The sequence below is a fragment of the Manis pentadactyla genome, chromosome 10 (assembly GCF_030020395.1).
Source record: "Manis pentadactyla isolate mManPen7 chromosome 10, mManPen7.hap1, whole genome shotgun sequence".
Lineage (NCBI taxonomy): Eukaryota > Metazoa > Chordata > Mammalia > Pholidota > Manidae > Manis > Manis pentadactyla.
Genome location: NC_080028.1, coordinates 19,369,418 through 19,392,211, shown reverse-complemented (window position 1 = coordinate 19,392,211; position 22,794 = coordinate 19,369,418). Strand labels below are relative to the sequence as shown.

At 40.7% G+C, this 22,794-nt stretch overlaps 1 protein-coding gene and 1 long non-coding RNA gene across 2 annotated transcripts in view; one reads left to right on the top strand and one right to left on the bottom strand.

The window, feature by feature from the left end:
* LOC130678958 (uncharacterized) overlaps positions 1-22,203 on the bottom strand; it is a 39,992-nt gene extending 17,789 nt beyond the window's left edge. The window contains exon 1 of the long non-coding RNA XR_008991940.1: positions 21,604-22,203. This is a non-coding gene — a long non-coding RNA (uncharacterized LOC130678958). The remainder of the gene's footprint in view (positions 1-21,603) is intronic.
* Positions 22,204-22,297: 94 nt separating this feature from the next.
* The window catches only part of UTP20 (UTP20 small subunit processome component), a 93,351-nt gene continuing 92,854 nt past the window's right edge, over positions 22,298-22,794 (top strand). The window contains exon 1 of the mRNA XM_036891443.2: positions 22,298-22,499. Coding sequence (XP_036747338.2) covers positions 22,455-22,499 — 45 coding nt within the window. The 5' untranslated portion in view covers positions 22,298-22,454. The remainder of the gene's footprint in view (positions 22,500-22,794) is intronic.

Genomic DNA, 22,794 nt, shown 5'->3' with positions numbered 1-22,794 from the left:
TATGATTTCACTCATCTGTGGAGTATAAGAACAAAGGAAAAACTGAAGGAACAAAACAGCAGCAGAATCACAGAACTCAAGAATGGACTAACAGGTACCAAAGGGAAAGGGACTGGGGAGGATGGGTGGGTAGGGAGGGATAAGGGGGGGAGAAAAAGGGGGGTATTAAGATTAGCATACATGGGGGGGTGGGAGAAAGGGGAGGGCTGTACAACACAGAGGAGGCAAGTAGTGATTCTACAACATTTTGCTATGCTGATGGACAGTGACTGTAAAGGGGTTTATAGGGGGGACCTGGTATAGGGGAGAGCCTAGTAAACACAATATTCGTCATGTAAGTGTAGATTAATGATACAAAAAAAAAAAGGCAGTTCCTGTGTGGTAACCTCCAATGAGTTCTACACAAGGGTATAAAGGGCATATAAAAGTGTGGGCAAAGGGTCTGTTTGTGTTTATACAGAGGATCAAAGCCTAATTTGGCTACCCCGAAAATGAACTAAGATACGATATGAAAAAGAACTTCCAACATCAGCACTCTCGGGAAGACTCATGCCAGAAGATGATCATCAAAAATCCCCAACAAAGATCCACGCACTGCTACAGCTCTAGATGCACTCATCCCACCAGTTCCTGGACTTGCCATGGGAATGAAGAAGGAGATATCTAAGCTGGCCTGTGCATACAGTAAAACAACAAATTTGACTGGATCTATCCTATTGGAACTCAACCAAAAATTAGGAGAAGTGCAAATTGTAGCACTCCAAAATCTTACAACAACAGACTATTTACTGTTAAAAGAACATATGGGTTGTGAACAGTCCCCAGGAATGGGTTGTTTTAATTTGTCTGATTTCTCTCAGACTGTTCAAGTTCAGTTGGACAATATCCACCATATCATAGATAAGTTTTCACAAATGCCTAAGGTGCCTAACTGGTTTCCTTGGTTTCACTGGAGATGGCTGGTAATTACAGGTATGCTTTGGTTATGTAACTATACTCCTATTATGTTAATGTGTGTGCGCAATTTAAGTAGTAGCTTAAAACCTATCCATGCTGAAGTTACTCTACAAGAAGATATGTCAAAGAAATAATCAATCTTCCCATGTTTTCTTCCGCCTGCTACTTCTACAGCTTTTCTTCTTCCTTCCTAATTACAACCCTTAAATAGAATTCATGCCTCATATCAAATTTACCGAGTATCATAATTCTTCCAAGTGGTAAAGATACCTCAAGACAAATGCTGGGCATAGAAGCCACAGGGCATAAATATGCAAAGAAATAAAAAGCTAACCTTTTCAAACAGTAAGGCTTCTCTCACTTACCAACTTTATATTTCCCTGTATGGCTCCGGAAGATGACTGGTTAGCCAGAGACGGGTAAGATTCCTCAAGGGAGGAACAACCTAAGACAGGCACAGTCGCAGGGGGGCCATCAGGTGAGAAACTGGGGATCAACAGAGGTGAGGCTTAGAACCTCACCCCCCCTGTTTTGAGAGAAATATTCTGCGTCCGTGGATGTTTTATTGCCCTTGTCTAGCTTGGATTAACACTTAGTCTTCAGGCACACACCTGATCATCTACATTTGCTCTCTTACAGCACTAAACTATGTTTTCTACCTTTATGTTGTATCTACCTACCACTTCAGCATTTTATTAAAAATAGTAATAATAGAGAAATATGGTATCCACATATAAATCAAGTATATAAATCAAATGAGTATTTATATTTGAACTGACTGTTTATAGTTCATAGTGCATGAGCAAAACCGAAAGTTTCTGTGATGACTGCCCTTGTACTGTTCACCATGTAACTTATTCACTATGTAAGAATTTGTTCTCCATGTAAGAACTTGTTCGTTATGCTTCAGAAGATTGGAGACTGACGAAAATTAGGCTTGGGGTGGATTAATGATTGTGCATTGAGCATTGACTCCCCTATACAGAATTTTATTGTTGTTAACAACCACTTGATCAATAAATATGAGAGATGCCCTCACAAAAAAAAAAAGTACACACTTCCAATTGTAAAATAAATAAGTAACCAGGATGTAATGTATAGCATAAGGAATATAGTCAAAATATTGTAACAGCTTGGTATGGTGATAGCTGGTACCTAGAATTATCATGTATATAAACGTTGAATCACTGTGTTGTACACCTGAAACTAGTGTAATACTGTGTGTCAACTACCCTTCAATAAAAAATAATTATCTAAAAAGTAAAAAAAAGAAAAAGTAATTACTGGTAACTTGGATGAGAATTTTTGTGCCAGGCAATGTTCTAAAGTGTTTATAGTACTAACACTTTTAATCCTTACAATAGCCCCATGAAGGAGGTGCGATCATTATCCTTAATTTAGAAATGACAAAGCTGAACTATTAAAAAATATGAAGTTTTCCAATGTTTAAGGCTCAAGGGCACAGACTGACAGCTCTCCACCAAAACCCATTTCTCTTCTTCCTTGGAACACAGCTAGACTACATTACCCAGACTCCTTTGCAATTAAGTGTAACTATGTGATTGAATTTTAGCAAATGGGATGTGAGCAGAAAAGACATACACCATAAAAACCTCCCATGTATATTCTCTGTATGCTTTTTTCCTTCTGGATGTTCACAGAGGGTGATCTTGGAAAACACACATTGAAAATGGTTATGTCTCTGTCAGTCTGGGCTCTAAATAGAGGAGGGCTTGCCCCACTGATTATTCACCTGACAAGCACTGTTTTTTGAGCAAGACATAAACTTTCATTAGATCTTTGGGTCTTTTTGTTACTGCAAAAATTCCACTTATTTTATGAGCCTATTTATTAATGCAGTTAGCCTTCTATAATTAATATAAGCACATACGAGAAAGTGGCAGAAAATTAGATTGAAAAGGTAAATGAAGCATGTCATGTACCATATAAAAAATTCTTACCTTTTTTTCCAGACACACAGAAGAATTCTTCTCTTAAGACAGAGAAGGAAATAAAAGAGTAGTTACAGCCCCAGTTGGGTAGAGAGGATGGCTGAGGGAGGTCATACCTAATATATTTTTTTTCTGAGCAATGAGAAGTACAATCATCTTCTTGAGGGCATGCTGGGTGTACAGGCATGTGGGTGGGCCTGAGGGAGCAGACTCGGAGCCAGGAAGGTGGGAAAGGTTAATAATGTGAGAGGCAGCAGAGAAGACAGCAGGCTTTGGAGCTTCCATCAGTCAGATTCCTGTAGGGAAAATATCACTCTAGGTATCTCATGTAGAAGGATATTTAATACAGGAAATTAGGTGCTCACAGAGCTGGCAGAAAGGCCTCAGAAGCAACAGTCACGGGTATCCCCACTAGCTTTCAGTTTCATTGCTTCAGAGCCAGACAGCTGTTGCCACCCAACTCAGAAGCCTGCAGGAAACCACTGCCAACTTCAAAGACCTCCACAGTCCTAGGGCAAGTGGCATGGCAGGGAAATGTATGGCAACTGAAAAAACTTATGTTTGGGAAGTCCATTTAGGTGTTTTTAAAATATAACTTCAAATTCTTTGAAACTCTTTCCATCAAGACATGTGATCTCTGTCCCTTCCCCTTGAAACAGGGTAAGCTTATGACTGTTTTGCCAGTGGAATATGGTAGAAATGAAGCCATGTTGGAAGAATGTTGGTGGAAACATATGGTTGAAATGTTACTTCTAAGGCTAGTTCAGAAACAGCCTTGATAATTCTGTCTTGCCTGCTGAGGACATCATCCCAGGAGCCCTGAGCTGCTGTGCAAGGAATCTGACTACTCCTGGCCACCATGGTATGCGGAAGCACAAGACACATGGAGATAGAAGAGGAGGCAGGAGGGTCAGAGAAGGCAATGAGATGATGGGAACAGAGGGAGAGAAGGGGATGCAGTGATAGAAGCAGAGGCTGGAGTGATGTGGGCCATGAGCCAAGGAATGTGGGCAACCTCAGGCAGCTGGAAAAAGCAAGGATGCAGATCGCCCCCTAGAGCCTCCAGAAGGAATGCAGCCTGGCTGACCCATCTGAGACTCTGCTCTAAGGCACACCATGTTTGTGGTCACATGCTGCTGCAACAGCAAACTAATACAATGCCTGACTCTGAGTTCATTCTCAGCGGATGTTAGTAAATAAACAGATGAACGAGGTTGCATGCGTTTCCTCTTAAATGAGACATGGTATTGTACTCCAGCATAATTTTAAAAAATTACCTCTCTGACATCTACATATTAGGAGTTAGGATATTTTCTGTTCCCTAAACTCCTAAATCCAGACTAAATGCAGGCAGAACAAGCCAAATAGAAAATACTGCATTTTAAGAAACAATAACAGATAGATGTATGGAAGACTTACTATGTGCTTTATTTAGTTTCTCTTATTTAATCCTCACAACCTATGAGGTAAGCACTACTATCATCCAAAGAGGGACTAAATAATTTGCACAGAGTTTCAGAGCTCATAAGTGATAAGACCAGCATGAGAAGCCAGGATAACTGGTTCCAAGGTTCAGGCGTGTAGCCTCTGCCACGTGCTGCCTTGGTGTGGGAAGGGAACAGCAGAGGATGATGGAGGACCTACGGCACTGGGTCACCAGGTGAGGGTCTAGACCTGTCTCTGTGGCCCTGGGAAAGTTTCTTGATGAGGGATATGGTTCCTTGTTCATAAAAATGTAGAGGTTGAGCCAGATGACCTTTAAGGTCTCTTTCAGAACAGGGTCTGTATCTATTTCCATGTTAAAGAAAAGTCGCATTTGCTAAATAAGAGAAATAAGGACAGGATAGCATCGTATCCTGCTTGACGCACCAAAGGAATTAAGCACCTGGTTAAGTTCCAGTATCTGTTTGGTTATTTGATCTCTTTACTACCATCAATTTATAAAGGGAACAAGGATGGGTGTGGTAAACTAATTACAAAAATGTCTCTAATTCTCCCCTCCTCCCTATGGCTATGCCCTTTGCACTGGAGATTTGCAGCTCGTCCCCCTGAGATGTGGAAACCATTTTCTCATCCCTTAAACATGGGCTGTTCTTGAGACTTGCTTTGCCCAATAGTAGAAGTGGTGGTATGACAGATCTGAGCTCAGGCCTCTACCTGGACATGACAAAAGCCTAGGCTGGCCCACTGGATGGTGAGAGCCCCCACAGAACAGAACCATGTAGCCAAGCCATATAGGCTAAGGCCATGCTGGATTAGCCAGCCCCCAACCAGACTGTTAGCAGACCACAGATGCTTGAACGAGCCCAGCCAAGACAGTGAAGACCCACAACAGCAGAACCACCCAGCCAACCACAGAGTTGCTGCATGCCACTATAGCTATTTGGTATGCAGTTTTATTGTGACAATAGATAACTGACACAGTTACTTGTCATGCAAAGCAGAAAGTATGGCATATGAATTATGCCCATATTAATCAGTGCAATTCATTAATTTAGGATGCAAGTGACAGGCACCTGACACAGCCCTGATTAAACACACAAGGGACGTTATTGGTTTATGTTAATGAAACGTCCAGGGGTAGATAAGGTAAGAGCTGGATGCCCAAAATTTGCATTTGGACCTTGGTTCTCTCCATCTTTTGGTTCTATTTTTGTCTTAGTTTCATTCTTATGCAAATACCCCCTCATGGGGCAATAGGGCCACCAGCAGCTTCCAGCTTATACTTTATTATATTAGTTATTAAGTAGAAAGAGGATTTCTGTTCCCCAATAATCCAAGTAGAAGTCCTAGGGACAACTTTCATGACATTGATTAGGATCATACCTCATTCCTGAACTTTGTTTTTTCAGGGAGATATGCTAGGCCTGGACTTGGATCAGGCATCCAACTCTGGAGATAGGGGTTGGATTGGTAGTGAAGGCGCATGGACTAAGAATAAACAAACAGGGAAACCCCTAAAGAAAAACTGAAGTAGTGCTACCAAATAAATAAGGAATAAATGAAAACAATATAGATCTCCTATACTCGTTAGTATTACTAATATAAAGTTAAATGACAACTTCTCAGCATTGATTCTTCTGCAGAACAGTAGGCAGTGCACTCCTACCTGCACAAAGTTTCCAACATTGATGTCACAGTAGCTTTTGTTATGCACGATGCTTCCTCTACCCCACCCAGATAAGTTATCTAAAAATCAAAATTAGATGACTGAGGAAGTATGCGGTATCGAACTTAGCCCAATAAACTGTGCTCGTGAGCTTCCTGAATCATGAAATTACTTCCAAGTCCTAACTGGAGAGAGAGCATAGTGCAGTGGCTAAGAGCACAGATTCTGGATACAGTCTACATATGTTTGGGTCTCAGCTCTAACTGCTTCATGAGTCTGTGTGACTTTCTAGAGGTTACTCAGTCTCTCTGTGCCTCAGTTTTCCCATAAGTAAATCCCCATCTATATATCTATATAATAATAGAACTGACTCTGCCAGAAGAGTAAATGAGTCATTATGTGCAAAGCACTTAGAAGGGTATCTGGTTTGCAGTTAGAGCTATTAAGTGTCAACTATTAGTCATCTGGTAGGATGCATGTGGCAACAACTCCTTTGAACCTGGGGTAAGGAAGTCTGGCACCATCAATCAAAGATGTGTGACTTTGGTTGAGTCACTTATTGTCACTGGGGCCATCTTAATTTCTTCACCTACAATATGATGTAAATTATGTCTACCCTACTGAGCTCACAAGGCTGCTGTAAAAATCAGAGGAAATAATGGATGCTAAATTATTTGAAAACATTCAAGCCCTTTATAAATAAGAAGCCTTATTAATACTAATTATCTCCATCTAGATTATCTGATTTGCATGTAATTAGGGAAGTTTTTCAACCCACGCTGTTTTGCGCAAAGAATCATTAGGAAAGAAAATCATCTGCTGACATAAAATTAAGGATTCTCCAACCAAAACCAGTTCAAAAGTCATTAGAATTGTTTTGTGATTTGAAATATTCACTATTATCTTTTGTATCTAGCATGAAGTAAAGTTGATTATAATGGGAAGGGTATTAAATTGGGGGTCAGAACATCTGGATTCTAGTTCCTGGTTCTGCCGTTAACTTATTGTGTCATCTTGGGTGAGGTATTTTATTTCTCTGGGTTTCCCTAGTCTGTGAAATGATGAATATTTGTAACGCTACAAAGCTCTTGTGACAGAGATGTTCCCAGGCATTGGGGTTCTGATCACTTCTTGGTGGAGTATTACTCAACACTTGGCTTAAATGACCTCTGAATCTCTGGAAGATACATCTGCCCAGACAGCATTTTACTATAAATATGATATTTGATTAACACAATACATCCAAGAGAATAAGTTGAGACCACAGTGTCTTTGTCTATAGAATTCTCCATGAATACAAGCACAGATCATATAGGTGGTCCAGAGGAGACAGCAATCTTCCTTTCTCTGGTTTTACAAGGCATCTGGCAATGTCCTCTTCCATGGCCTCTCTTCCTTTGTCCTTGCCTTGAGACTCTGTCAGGTCCTTCTATGAGGCTGTTTCAGCAATTTCCTACTATGGTCTATAAGGCCCTATGCAATCTGTTACCCCATACCACCTTTGACTTCCTCTCCTCCTTACTCACTGTATACCAGACAAGTGGGGCTCCCTAAACAAGACCAGAGCTGAATCCTGCCTCAGGGCTTTTGCACTTGCTGTCTTTCTACCTGGAATTATCTTCATCCTAACAGCCCCATGGCTTCCTCCCTTCCTTCAGGTTTCTGTTTCCCTAACCACCTTATGTAAAACAGCAAACCCTCCCCACTTTGCTCTGCTGTTCCCTGAGTTAGGTACTAGCTATGTTTCAATAACGCAGTTCCAAAGAGATCAAAAAATGAAGTGGTTTATATTAGATAGAAGTTTACTTTGTTTTCATGTGTCAAAAACTGAGCAGTCTAAAGCCGGGAACTCTGCCAATTTCTATACTTGGCTCCAAGGATGCTCCAGTCAATGCCATTTCCCAGCCAGTGGGAAAGAAAAGGACAGGTTCCAAGGTGAATGCTTTATTTTTCAGCAAATGGCCTGAAAGTTACACAATTCACTTCTACTTATATCCCATTGGCCTGAACTTGGTCACAATGTATATCAAGGAGCGAAATGGAGGGGAAGAAATGTAGTCCCTGACAGACGGCCTTGTTACCAGCTAAAACTTGAGATAAGGGTACTTTTTCTAAAAGATGAAAGGGAGAATGAATTTTATGGAACAATTAAAAGTTTCTGCCATGCTCTATCCTTCTGCTATATTTACCTCCTCAGCACTTATTTCCATCTGACAGTCTATGGATTTAAATGTTTATTTTTTGTCTCCCCACACTAGAATATGATTCCCACAAGGGGGGAGAATTTGTTTACTGCTGTATTGTTAGCCTGTGGGTCAGCTCCTGAGACACAGTAAGCTCAATAAAGATTCACTGAGTAAATGGGGTTTTTTTTTCTGGTTTTCTGATACACCTTGGATCTCACAGATCTGAATTTTCTTGCTTTCTAGTGTTAATGAGATTCTGGTCTTACTTCCTCTTCAGGCTCCCAGGATTCAAGAGTAGGGTGTTGTCTTTCTAGAGCCCATCTTAGGTAGCCATGATGTACTCCAAAGGACTTTGGGTTTAAAAAAAGAAGGAGTTAAGAGGAGATGCAATCTTTTAAAAAATCAGTAGGCTTTATTTTGAAACAGCTTTAAGGATACAAAAAAAATGAACAGAAAGTACAGACTTCCCATATACCCATTTTCCCTCCCCACACCCTGCCCTCATTATTACTATCTTGTGTTAGTGTGGTATATTTGTTACAATGGATGGATCAATGTGGATACATTATTAACTAAAGTCTAAATTTCCTTTAAGGTTCACTCATTATGTTGCATAGTCCTATGGGTACTGAGGAATGTACAATGTCATGTATCCACCACTAGAGTATCATACAGAATAGTTTCATTGCCCTAAATATCCTGAGCTTCATCTGTTTATCCCTTCCCATCTTCCCCTTTCCTCAAGCCTCTGGCAACCACTAATCTTTTTACTGTCTCTATAATTTTGCCTTTTCCAGAACGTCACATAGTTGGAATCATACAGTATGCTCCCTATCAGACTGGCTTCTTTCACTTAGCAATATTCATTTTAAGCTTACTCCATATTTTTTCATAACCTAATAGCTCATTTTTTTCTATTGCTGAATAATATTCTATTATATGGACACACCATTGTTTATATAGCCATTAACTCTTTTTAGGACAGTTGTTTCCAGATTTTGGCAATTATGAATAAAGTTGCTCTAAGCATCTGAGTGCAGGTTTTTGCATAGATGTATGTTTCCAATTCATTAAACTATCTTAGAGGGTGGTTGCTGGATCATAGGATAAGCCTATGTTTATCTCTGTAAGAAATGAAACTGTCTTCCAAAATGGCTGTACCATTTTGCTTTCCTACCAGTAATGAATTGAGAGTTCCTGTTGCTCCAGATTCTCTCTAGCAGTTGGTGTTGCCAGTATTTTAGAGTTCAGCCTTTCTAATAGGTGTGTAGTGGCATCTCATTGTTATTTTCATTTGCAATTTTCTAATGATATATAAAGTTGAGCATCTCTTCATATACTTTCCATCTATATATCTGGTTTGGTAAGGTGTGTGTTCAGATTTTTTGCCCATTTTTAAATTTAGTTTTCTTTATTACTATTGAGTTTTAAGTGTTTTTTGCATAGTTGGATACAAATCTTTTTTAAGTTATTTGTTTTGCAAATATTTTTCCCAGTCTGTGGCTTGTCTTCTCATTCTCTCAAGATTCATTTGTAAGTGTATCTTTAAAAGTATTCTACCACTATTATGCTTAGTGAAATAAACGAGGCAGAGAAAGACAGATGATTCCACTCATCTGTGGAGTATAAGAACAAAGAAAAAACTGAAGGAACAAAACAGCAGCAGACTCACAGAATCCAAGAATGGACTAACAGTTACCAAAGGGAAAGGGACTGGGGAGGATGGGTGGGAAGGGAGGGATAAGGGGAACAACGGGCATTACAATTAGCACATATAATGTAGCGAGGGTTCACGGGTAAGGCAGTGTAGCACAGAGAAGACAAGTAGTGACTCTATAGCATCTTACTATGCTGATTGACAGTGACGGTAAAGGGGTATGTGGTGGGGACTTGATAATGGGGGGACTCTAGTAACCACAATGTTGCTCATATCATTGTATATTAATGGTACCAAAATTTTTAAAAAGTATAAAAAAAAAGTATTCTACCACCTAGATCAGAGAATGGCATATAAGAAATTGAGAAGTGTCCCATCTTCTGCCACAACTATTAATATTGAAAACTTTCCACTGTTCATATAGAAGTTCTGGGATCAACTCTAATAGTTCTTTGACTTTACATAATGTACCATATAAAGCATGTGTATATATACACACTACTTCTTTTGATAAATGGTTAGTTTTACAAAGCCACACAGTTGAGTGAACCTCCTAGGATTAGAACCCAGGTTTCCTAATCTCTGGTCTGATACTCTTTCCAATGTATCACACTGACTCTTATCAAGACTTTGTATTTGACTTATTTGGTTCTTACCATATTAATATTTGTGTTCAGAGTAAGACTTAAGTTTCCAGTCTTGTTTATCAGCAACACAAAAATTTTAAATTAGCTGCATATGCATTGCTTTGATTACAAGTGACACAACCCAAATAAAATTGGCTTAAGCGGGGGGCGTAAGATGGCGGCGTGAGTAGAGCAGCTGAAATCTCCTCCCAAAACCACATATATCTATGAAAATATAACAAAGACAACCCTTCCTAGAATAAAGACCAGAGGACACAGGACAATATCCAGACCACATCCGCACCTGAGAGAACCCAGCGCCTCGCGAAGGGGGTAAGATACAAGCCCCGGCCCCGCGGGAGCCGAGCGCCCCTCCCCCCAGCTCCCAACGGGAGAAGAGCAGGCAGAGCGGGAGGGAGACGGAGCCCAGGACTGCCGAACACCCAGCCCCAGCCATCCGAGCCAGAGTGCAGGGCGCTCGATACTAGGAAAACAGGGCAGCAAGAACAGTGAGCAGGCACTGGAGGCTGGGCGACAGAGGACATAAGAAAAGCGCGCGACCATTTTTTTTTTGCTTTTTTGCTGTTTTGTTTTGGCGAGCGCTTTTTGGAAGTCTTAAAGGGATAGGGACCCCAATACTAGGGAAACAGGGCAGCAAGACCGGTGAGCAGATGCCTGAGGCTGGCACCGGAGAATAAAGAAAAACGAGCGGCCACCTTTTTTTTTTTTTTAATCAAAAAATTTTTTTTTTTTTTTTTGTGGTCGTTGTTTTGTTTTGGCGGGTGCCTTTTGGAAGTATTAAAGGGGCAGGGTGGGACACTTAATCCAGAGGTAGGGAATCCGGGGATCTCTGGGCACCCTAACCCCTGGGCTGCAGGGAGCAGGGAGACCCCTTACAGAGATAAATAGCCTCCAGGCCGCTCCCCCTCCAACGCGACTCCACCACTTTGGAGCAGAGGCCCGAGCCAGGCCACGCCCACAGCAACAGCGGAGATTAACTCCATAGCAGCCGGGCAGGAAGCAGAAGCCCTGTCTGCGCAGCTGCGTAGCACAAGCCACTAGAGGTCGCTGTTCTCCCAGGAGAGGAGGGCCACAAACCAACAAGAAGGGAAGTCCTTCCAGCCGTCACTCGTCCCAGCTCTGCAAACTATTCCTATCACCATGAAAAGGCAAAGCTACAGGCAGACAAAGATCACAGAGACAACACCAGAGAAGGAGACAGACCTAACCAGTCTTCCTGAAAAAGAATTCAAAATAAGAATCATAAACATGCTGACAGAGATGCAGAGAAATACGCAAGAGAAATGGGATGAAGTCTGGAGGGAGATCACAGATGCCAGAAAGGAGATTGCAGAAATGAAACTCTGGAAGGGTTTATAAGCAGAATGGATAGAATGCAAGAGGCCATTGATGGAATTGAAACCAGAGAACAGGAACGCATAGAAGCTGACATAGAGAGAGACAAAAGGATCTCCAGGAATGAAACAATGTTAAGAGAACTGTGTGACCAATCCAAAAGGAACAATATCGGTATTATAGGGGTACCAGAAAAAGAAGAGAGAGGAAAAGAGATGGAAAGTATTTTAGAAGAAATAATTGCTGAAAACTTCCCCAAACTGGGGGAGGAAATAATCGAACAGACCACGGAAATACACAGTACCCCCAACAGAAAGGATCTAAGGAGGACAACACCAAGACACATAATAATTAAAATGGCAAAGATCACGGACAAGGAAAGAGTTTTAAAGGCAGCTAGAGAGAAAAAGGTTACCTATAAAGGGAAACCCATCAGGCTAACATCAGATTTCTCAACAGAAACCCTACAGGCCAGAAGAGAATGGCATGATATATTTAATACAATGAAACAGAAGGGCCTTGAACCAAGGATACTGTATCCAGCACGACTATCATTCAAATATTACAGTGGGATTAAACAATTCCCAGACAAACAAAAGCTGAGGGCATTTGCTTCCCACAAACCACCTCTACAGAACACCTTACAGGGACTGCTCTAGATGGGAGCACTCCTAGAAAGAGCACAGCACAAAACACCCAACATATGAAGAATGGAGGAGGAGGAATGAGAAGGGAGAGAAGAAAAGAATCTCCAGACAGTGTATATAACAGCTCAATAAGCGAGCTAAATTAGGCGGTGGGATACTAAGGAGGCTAGCCTTGAACCTTTGGTAGCCACGAATTTGAAGCCTGCAATGGCAATGAGTACATATCTTTCAATAGTCACCCTAAATGTTAATGGGCTGAATGCACCAATCAAAAGACATAGAGTAATAGAATGGATAAAAAAGCAAGACCAATCTATATGCTGCTTACAAGAAACTCACCTCAAACCCAAAGACAGGTACAGACTAAAAGTCAAGGGATGGAAAAACATATTTCAGGCAAACAACAGTGAGAAGAAAGCAGGGGTTGCAGTACTAATATCAGACAAAATAGACTTCACAACAAAGAAAGTAACAAGAGATAAAGAAGGACACTACATAATCATAAAGGGCTCAGTCCAACAAGAGGATATAACCATTCTAAATATATATGCACCCAACACAGGAGCACCAGCATATGTGAAACAAATACTAAAAGAACTAAAGGGGGAAATAGACTGCAATGCATTCATTCTAGACTTCAACACACGACTCACCCCAAAGGATAGATCCACTGGGCAGAAAATAAGTAAGGACATGGAAGTACTGAACAACACAGTCGAGCAGATGGACCTAATAGACATCTATAGAACTCTACATCCAAAAGAAACAGGATATACATTCTTCTCAAGTGCACATGGAACATTCTCCAGAATAGACCACATACTAGGCCACAAAAAGAGCCTCAGAAAATTCCAAAAGATTGAAATCCTACCAAACAACTTTTCAGACCACAAAGGCATAAAACTAGAAATAAACTGTACAAAGAAAGCAAAGAGGCTCACAAACACATGGAGGCTTAACAACACGCTCCTAAATAATCAATGGATCAATGACCAAATCAAAATGGAGATCCAGCAATATATGGAAACAAATGACAACAACAACACTAAGCCCCAACTTCTGTGGGACGCAGCAAAAGCAGTCTTAAGAGGAAAGTATATAGCAATCCAAGCATATTTAAAAAAGGAAGAACAATCCCAAATGAATGGTCTAATGTCACAATTATCAAAATTGGAAAATGAGGCCTAAGGTCAGCAGAAGGAGGGACATAATAAAGATCAGAGAAGAAATAAATAAAATTGAGAAGAATAAAACAATAGCAAAGTCAATGAAACCAAGAGCTGGTTCTTCGAGAAAATAAACAAAATAGATAAGCCTCTAGCCAGACTTATTAAGAAGAAAAGAGAGTCAACACAAATCAACAGTATCAGAAATGAGAAAGGAAAAATCATGACGGACCCCACAGAAATACAAAGAATTATTAGAGAATACTATGAAAACCTATATGCTAACCAGCTGGGAAACCTAGGAGAAATGGACAACTTCCTAGAAAAATACAACCTTCCACGACTGACCCAGAAAGAAACAGAAAATGTAAACAGACCAATTACCAGCAACAAAATTGAAGCGTTAATCAAAAAACTACCAAAGAACAAAACCCCGGGCCAGATGGATTTACCTCGGAATTTTATCAGACATACAGGGAAGACATAATACCCATTCTCCTTAGAGTTTTCCAAAGAATAGAGGAGGAGGGGATACTCCCAAACTCATTCTATGAAGCTAACATCACCCTAATACCAAAACCAGGCAAAGACCCCACCAAAAAAGAAAACTACAGACCAATATCCCTGATGAACGTAGATGCAAAAATACTCAACAAAATATTAGCAAACCGAATTCAAAAATACATCAAAAGGATCATACACCATGACCAAGTGGGATTCATCCCAGGGATGCAAGGATGGTACAACATTCGAAAGTCCATGAACATCATCCACCACATCAACAAAATGAAAGACAAAAACCACATGATCATCTCCATAGATGCTGAAAAAGCATTTGACAAAGTTCAACATCCATTCATGATAAAAACTCTCAGCAAAATGGGAATAGAGGGCAAGTACCTCAACATAATAAAGGCCATCTATGATAAACCCACAGCCAACATTATTTTGAACAGCGAGAAGCTGAAAGCATTTCCGCTGAGATCGGGAACTAGACAGGGATGCCCACTCTCTCCACTGTTATTTAACATAGTACTGGTGGTCCTAGCCATGGCAATCAGACAAAACAAAGAAATACAAGGAATCCGGATTGGTAAAGAAGAAGTTACACTGTCATTATTTGCAGATGACATGATACTGTACATAAAAAACCCTAAAGACTCCACCCCAAAACTACTAGAACTGATATCGGAATACAGCAAAGTTGCAGGATACAAAATCAACACACAGAAATCTGTAACTTTCCTATACACTAACAATGAACCAACAGAAAGAGAAATCAGGAAAACAACTCCATTCACAATTGCATCAAAAAAAATAAAATACCTAGGAATAAACCTAACCAAGGAAGTGAAAGACTTATACTCTGAAAACTACAAGTCACTCTTAAGAGAAATTAAAGGGGACACTAACAGATGGAAACTCATCCCATGCTCGTGGCTAGGAAGAATTAATATCGTCAAAATGCCATCCTGTCGAAAGCAATATACAGATTTGATGCAATCCTTATGAAACTACCAGCAACGTTCTTCAATGAACTGGAACAAATAATTCAAAAATTCATATGGAAACACCAAAAACCCTGAATAGCCAAAGCAATCCTGAGAAAGAAGAATAAAGTAGGGGGGATCTCACTCCCCAACTTCAAGCTCTACTATAAAGCCATAGTAATCAAGACAATTTGGTACTGGCACAAGAGCAGAGCCACAGACCAATGGAACAGACTAGAGAATCCAGACATTAACCCAGACATATATGGTCAATTATATTTGATAAAGGAGCCATGGACATACAATGGTGAAATGACAGTCTCTTCAACAGATGGTGCTGGCAAAACTGGACAGCTACATGTAGGAGAATGAAACTGGACCATTGCCTAACCCCATATACAAATGTAAACTCAAAATGGATCAAAGACCTGAATGTAAGTCATGAAACCATTAAACTCTTGGAAGAAAACATAGGCAAAAACCTCTTAGACATAAACATGAGTGACCTCTTCTCGAACATTATCTCCCCGGGCAAGGAAAACAACAGCAAAAATGAATAAGTGGGACTATATTAAGCTGAAAAGCTTCTGTACAGCAAAAGACACCATCAATTGAACAAAAAGGAACCCTACAGTATGGGAGAATATATTTGAAAATGACAGATCCGATAAAGGCTTGACGTCCAGAATATATAAAGAGCTCACACACCTCAACAAACAAAAAACAAATAACCCAATTAAAAAATGGGCAGAGGAACTGAACAGACAGTTCTCCAAAACAGAAATACAGATGGCCAACAGACACATGAAAAGATGCTCCACATCGCTAATTATCAGAGAAATGCAAATTAAAACTACAATGAGGTATCACCTCACACCAGTAAGGATGGCTGCCATCCAAAAGACAAACAACAACAAATGTTGGCGAGGCTTTGGAGAAAGGGGAACCCTCCTACACTGCTGGTGGGAATGTAAGTTAGTTCAACCATTGTGGAAAGCAGTATGGAGGTACATCAAAATGCTCAAAACAGACTTACCATTTGACCCAGGAATTGCACTCCTAGGAATTTTCCCTAAGGATGCAGCAATCAAGTTTGAGAAAGACAGATGCACCCCTATGTTTATCGCAGGACTATTTACAATAGCCAAGAATTGGAAGCAACCTAAGTGTCCATCGATAGATGAATGGATAAAGAAGATGTGGTACATATACACAATGGAATACTACTCAGCCATAAGAAAAGGGCAAATCCTACCATTTGCAGCAACATGGATGGAGCTGGAGGGTATTATGCTCAGTGAAATACGCCAAGCAGAGAAAGAGAAATACCAAATGATTTCACTCATCTGTGGAATATAAGAACAAAGGAAAAACTGAAGGAACAAAACAGCAGCAGAATCACAGAACTCAAGAATGGACTAACAGGTACCAAAGGGAAAGGGACTGGGGAGGATGGGTGGGTAGGGAGGGATAAGGGGGGGAGAAAAAGGGGGGTATTAAGATTAGCATACATGGGGGGGGTGGGAGAAAGGGGAGGGCTGTACAACACAGAGAAGGCAAGTAGTGATTCTACAACATTTTGCTATGCTGATGGACAGTGACTGTAAAGGGGTTTATAGGGGGGACCTGGTATAGGGGAGAGCCTAATAAACATAGTATTCATCATGTAACTGTAGATTATTGATACCAAAAAAAAAAAAAGGGCAGTTCCTGTGTGGTAACCTCCAATGAGTTCTACACAAGAGTATAAAGGGCATATAAAAGTGTAGGCAAAGGGTCTGTTTGTGTTTATACAGAGGATCAATGCCTAATTGGGCTACCCCAAAAATGAACTAAGATACGATATGAAAAAGAACTTCCAACATCAGCACTCTCTGGAAGACTCATGCCAGAAGATGATCATCCCCACAAAGATCCACGAACTGCTACAGCTGTAGATGCACTCATCCCACCAGTTCCTGGACTTGCCATGGGAATGAGGAAGGAGATATCTAAGCTGGCCTGTGCATACAGTAAAACAACAAATTTGACTGGATCTATACTGTTGGAACTCAACCAAGAATTAGGAGAAGTGCAAATTGTAGCGCTCCAAAATCTTACAACTACAGACTATCTACTGTTAAAATAACATAGGGGATGTGAACAGTCCCCAGGAATGGGTTGTTTTAATTTGTCTGATTTCTCTCAGACTGTTCAAGTTCAGTTGGACAATATCCACTATATCATAGATAAGTTTTCACAAATGCCTAAGGTGCCTAACTGGTTTTCTTGGTTTCACTGGAGATGGCTGGTAATTATATGTATGCTTTGGTTATGTAACTATACTCCTATTATGTTAATGTGTGTGTGCAATTTAAGTAGTAGCTTAAAACCTATCCATGCTGAAGTTACTCTACAAGAAGATATGTCAAAGAAATAATCAATCTTCCCATGTTTTCTTCCGCCTGCTACTTCTATAGCTTTTCTTCTTCCTCCCTAACTACAACCCTTAAATAGAATTCGTGCCTCATATCAAATTTACCGAGTATCATAATTCTTCCAAGTGGTAAAGATACCTCAAGACAAATGCTGGGCATAGAAGCTACAGGGCATAAATATGCAAAGAAATAAAAAGCTAACCATTTCAAACAATAAGGCTTCTCTCTCACTTACCAACTTTACATTTCCCTGTATGGCCCCGGAAGATGACTGGTTAGCCAGACACGGGTAAGATTCCTCAAGGGAGGAACAACCTAAGACAGGCACAGTCGCAGGGGGGTCATCAGGTGAGAAATTGGGGATCAACAGAGGTGAGGCTTAGAACCTCACCCCCCCGTTCTGAGAGAAATCTTCTGCATACGTGGATGTTTTATTGCCCTTGTCTAGCTTGGATTAACACATAGTCTACAGGCACACACCTGATCATCTACATTTGCTCTCTTACAACACTAAACTATGTTTTCTACCTTTATCTTGTATCTACCTACCACTTCAGCATTTTATTAAAAATAATAATAATAGAGAAATGTGTTATCTATACATAAATCCAGTATAAAAATCAAATGAGTATTCATATTTGAACTGACTGTTTATGGTTTATAATGTATGAGCAAAACCAAAGGTTTCTGTGATGGCTGCCCTTGTACTGTTCATCATGTAAGAACTTATTCACTATGTAAGAATTTGTTCTCCATGTAAGAACTTGTTTGTTATGCCTCAGAAGATTGGAGACTGACGAAAATTAGGCTTGGGGTGGATTAATGATTGTGCATTGAGCATTGACTCCCCTATACAGAATTTTATTGTTGTTAACAACCATTTGATCAATAAATATGAGAGATGCCCTCACAAAAAAAAAAAAAAAAAAAAAAAAAAGTACACACTTCCAATGGTAAAATAATGAGTAACCGGGATGTAATGAATATAGTTAAGATATTGTAACAGCTTGGTATGGTGATAGCTGGTACCTAGAATTGTCATGTATATAAATGTTGAATAACTTATGTTGTACACCTGAAACTAATGTAATGTAATACTGTGTGTCAACTACCCTTCAAGAAAATAAAAATAAAAATAAAAATAAAAAAGGGAAAAAAAAATTGGCTGAAGCACAAGAGAATTAATGAATCAAGGTAACTGAAAAGTCCAAGATTGGATGCATCCAGTGGCTCAAATTAGTTAATCAACATCTCTCTCTCTCTCTCTCTCTCTCTCTCTCTCTCTCTCTCTCTCAGTCCTTTGCATAGAATTCATTCTCAAGCTAACTTCTCCTTGAAGTGACAATAATACCATCAAGAGCTTCAGGCTCCTACCCTTTTGGCAAATCCAGGAAAAAGAAGCACCTCTTCCTCTATACCTCTAGCAAAAGCAGAGCTCTTGGCCCAGCTTGGGACACATGCTTATCTCTGAACCAGTTACTCGTCCAAAGAAATATAGCCTAGGACACAGGTCCTCCCTGTACCTAACCTGAACCTCAGACATGGAGAATGAAGGAAGACTGATTCCTCAAAAGAAAACCAGGATGCTGTTTCCAGAGGAAGAGAAAAGACAGACTGTCAGGAAATTTACAAATGTCTACCACGACAACGAAGCATCAATTCCCCTAAATCAGTCCCTCCTAGTTCACACTCTTAAGATGGGGGGTGGTAAAAAGCACTGTACTTGAAATTAGAAAACCTGGATTCATATCCCTCCACCACTTAGCAGTTCTCCAAGCCTTAGATTCCTCCTATTTAAATTGAGGATAATACACTGCACCTCAAAGATGTGGATAGAATTAAATAATGATAATAGCAAACACTTACATAAATGAGTAAATGCTTTCTGTAGCACGCGTATGTGCCAAACGATATTCTAAGTGCCTTAACATACATTCAGTCAGTCTTCCCAAACTTGAGACTGCACCCGAATCACCTGAAAGGCTTCTGAAAACAGAGATTCCTAGGTCCCACCTCCAGAGTTTCTGATTCAGTAGGTTTCAGGGGTGAGGGGAGGGCTGACAATTTGCATTTCTAACCAGTTCCCATAGGGTGCTGATGCTGCTGGTAGGGGGACCACACCTTGAAAACCAACTTATTAGGTCAATGATCCTTCCTAACAGCTCTATGAGGGGCACTGGCATATTAGGAAACCCAAGTTCTCCCCAACTCTGAATTTCACCTTGTCTCTTATGTTTTCCTTTTTTATTAGTCCAACGATGATAAAGATGACAGCAAGACCCTGGGCTAACTTGATAAGGTGTGGCTTTGGATTAGGAATTAAAAATAACCAATTTATACTCAAATATTTTGAACTTTTTTTGTATACTGTTTCCTCAGAAATAGGGTTAAATAAAGTATTGTACATTTTGTTGATTCAAGGGATGCACTGGTGATACAAAGTTGAAAAAGTACATTTGTCTTTCCCTGCCTGGCTTATTTCAACCTGGCATAATTCCCTCTAGATTCATCCATGTTGTCGCAAATGGCAGGATTTCTTTTTTGTGGCTGAATAATATTCCACTGTATATGTGAACCATATCTTCTTTACCCATTCATCTATTGATGGACACTTTGGTTGCTTCTATATCTTGGCTATTGTAAATAATGGGGCAATAAACACAGGGGTGCATATATATCTTTCAAATCAGATATTTGTTTTCTTTAGCTAAATCCCTAGAAGTGAAATTATTGGATCAAATGGTATTTCTATTTTTAATTTTTTGAGGAACCTCAATATTGTTTTCCATAGAGGCTGGACCAATTTACATTCCCACCAATAGTGCAGGAGGGTTCCCTTTTCTCCACATCCTCGCCAATACTTGCTATGTCTCGTCTCTTGGATAGTGGCTATTCTAACTGGTGTGAGGTGGTATCTCATTGTGTCTTTGACTTGCATTTCCCTGATGATTAGTGATCTGGAGCATCTTTTCAACATATGTAACTGTTAAATCACTACGTTGTATCCTTGACACCAATATATCAACTACACTTCGAGTAAAAAAAAGAGAAAAAAAACAAAAAGTAGATGGTTTCTGTCCTGAAGGAACTTATCAGGTTGCCAGACAATAGAGGAAATATGGTCATTTATGTATCTATTCAGCAAACATTTATTCCAGGCTCTATGTGCCAATACAATACTTTGAAAGATTGGTATTAACATCACCTCCATTCAATAGATCAGGAAGTTGGATCTCAGAAAGATTAAGTAACTTGTCAAAGGTTGCACAGTTAGGGCACCTGGTACCATTCTAAGCACCTTTTATCTGCTAGTTTATAGTCTGCACAACAGCCCTCTATGAAGTAGGTATTTTTGTTACCCCCATTTTATATATAAGGGCATGAAGCTCAGAAGGGTAACTTCCCCAAGGTCACACCACCAACAAATGGCAGAACTAGGACTAAAACCCAGGCAATCTGGTTCCAGCACCCATGCTCTTAACCATGTTATACTGATATTGTTCAACCAGAGTTATCAATATGAGGCTTATCTAATGAGCAAAAATGTAATATGTAACTTGTGTCAGCTCTTTTACTGTTCTTCATTTCCATTTTTCTCTCTACTCCTTATTATCCCATTAACTCCACTACTGAAAAAAAATAACAAAAAAGGAAAAGGACACAATTTGGGGGTAAACTTAGCAGTAGGGTGGGAACATTGCTTAGAGTGGAGGCTCTTATCCTTGGTAAGTGTAGACTTCCAACTCTCTGAAATCATCCACACATTTTAGTGTGGATGAGCTTATTTACGTTTTCATGAGAAGGTCTACAGCTTTCTTAGACTCCCTTACCATATCTGGAACCCATCAGGGTGAAGAACAACCATTTAAAATATTTACAACTCTATGATGACAGAAAATGCTGATGCTGGAATACCAATAACAATATGAAAGTGTTGTTTGCTTCACTTCTTCACCTGATTCCCTCCTCAATCCAAGTATATTTTTGCCTCCTTCCCTCCTCATTGGCCCGTCCTTGTCAAGGTCATCAGCGACCATCACCTCGTTGGATCCAGCAGCTGCGTCTGTACCATCAGCTTTCAGCGTCGTTGGCACTGGCTCTGCTTCAACGCCGGGACGCCTTCACCGGCTTCCTCTCCCAGTCAGCTTCCTGCCACTGCGAAACGGTGGGGCACTCCAAGGATCAACTTGGGTCCTCTTCTCTTCATTCTCCTTTTGCTCACTCTCTCCCTAAATGACCTCATGCAGTTCCATGGCTTTAATTACTTCACACGTTCAGTGGGAAATGTGGGTAAGGTAATTAAGTCACACCTCCAGCCCTGACCTTCACACTGAGCTCTGGCAGGAATGTATCCAATTGGCAACTTAACATCTCTCCTTGGCTATGAAAGTAAACACCTCAGACTAAATTTTCCAGAGAGAATTATTATTATTATTACTATTATCATTATTATTAATTATTCTGTCTTGTGTAGCTCACAGGACAGTGCACCGCCCACAACACTCTCAATAAGTATTTGGTGCGGGGTACCTAGTCAGGGCTAGGGATTAATAGCTGATAGTGATGACAGGCAATGTACTCTTGTACAATAAAAATACAGAGTAAAAACTCCACGCCCACATACCGGCCCTGGCAGCACCTCCGCGCCTCCCTGGCCGCCAGCAACTCCCGTCTCCCCGGACGGTGCGCCTGCTCCGTCCGCTTCTTCCGCCCACGTGACCGTTCAGGCTCCTCCCCGCCTCCAACATGGCGGCGCCCAGGGTCTCAAGCTGCACGTGATAAGGATTCTGAACACTTGGGAATCCCGGAGTGCGTATTTTCCCTCCTTACCGTCGGTTGCGTACCTTGGACGCTTTCCTGGGTCCTCTTGGGCCGCTGCCCCTTTGCAGCCATGAAGACAAAGCCCGTTTCCCACAAGACCAAGAACACGCACCGGGTGAGCGAGAGATCTTGGGCCGGGCACCATGGGTCCTTGCTGCCTCAGCCGTGGTCCAACAATGAGAGTGACTCCCAGAGCTTCGGTGTCACGGGCCGGGCTTGAGTTTACTTACCTAGAAGCTCTGGCGAAAAGAGGGAGATTCCAGGTGTAGTAAAGATGGGATGGGGAACGAAGTCTGGACAGCAGATTGCGCACATTATTTGTAGGTTCTAGCTTGCCTGGAAATTCCCTTTAGATCCACAGTTAAATTCATTATTTACAGACTAATTGCTTAGAAGCTGTTCTCCACTGC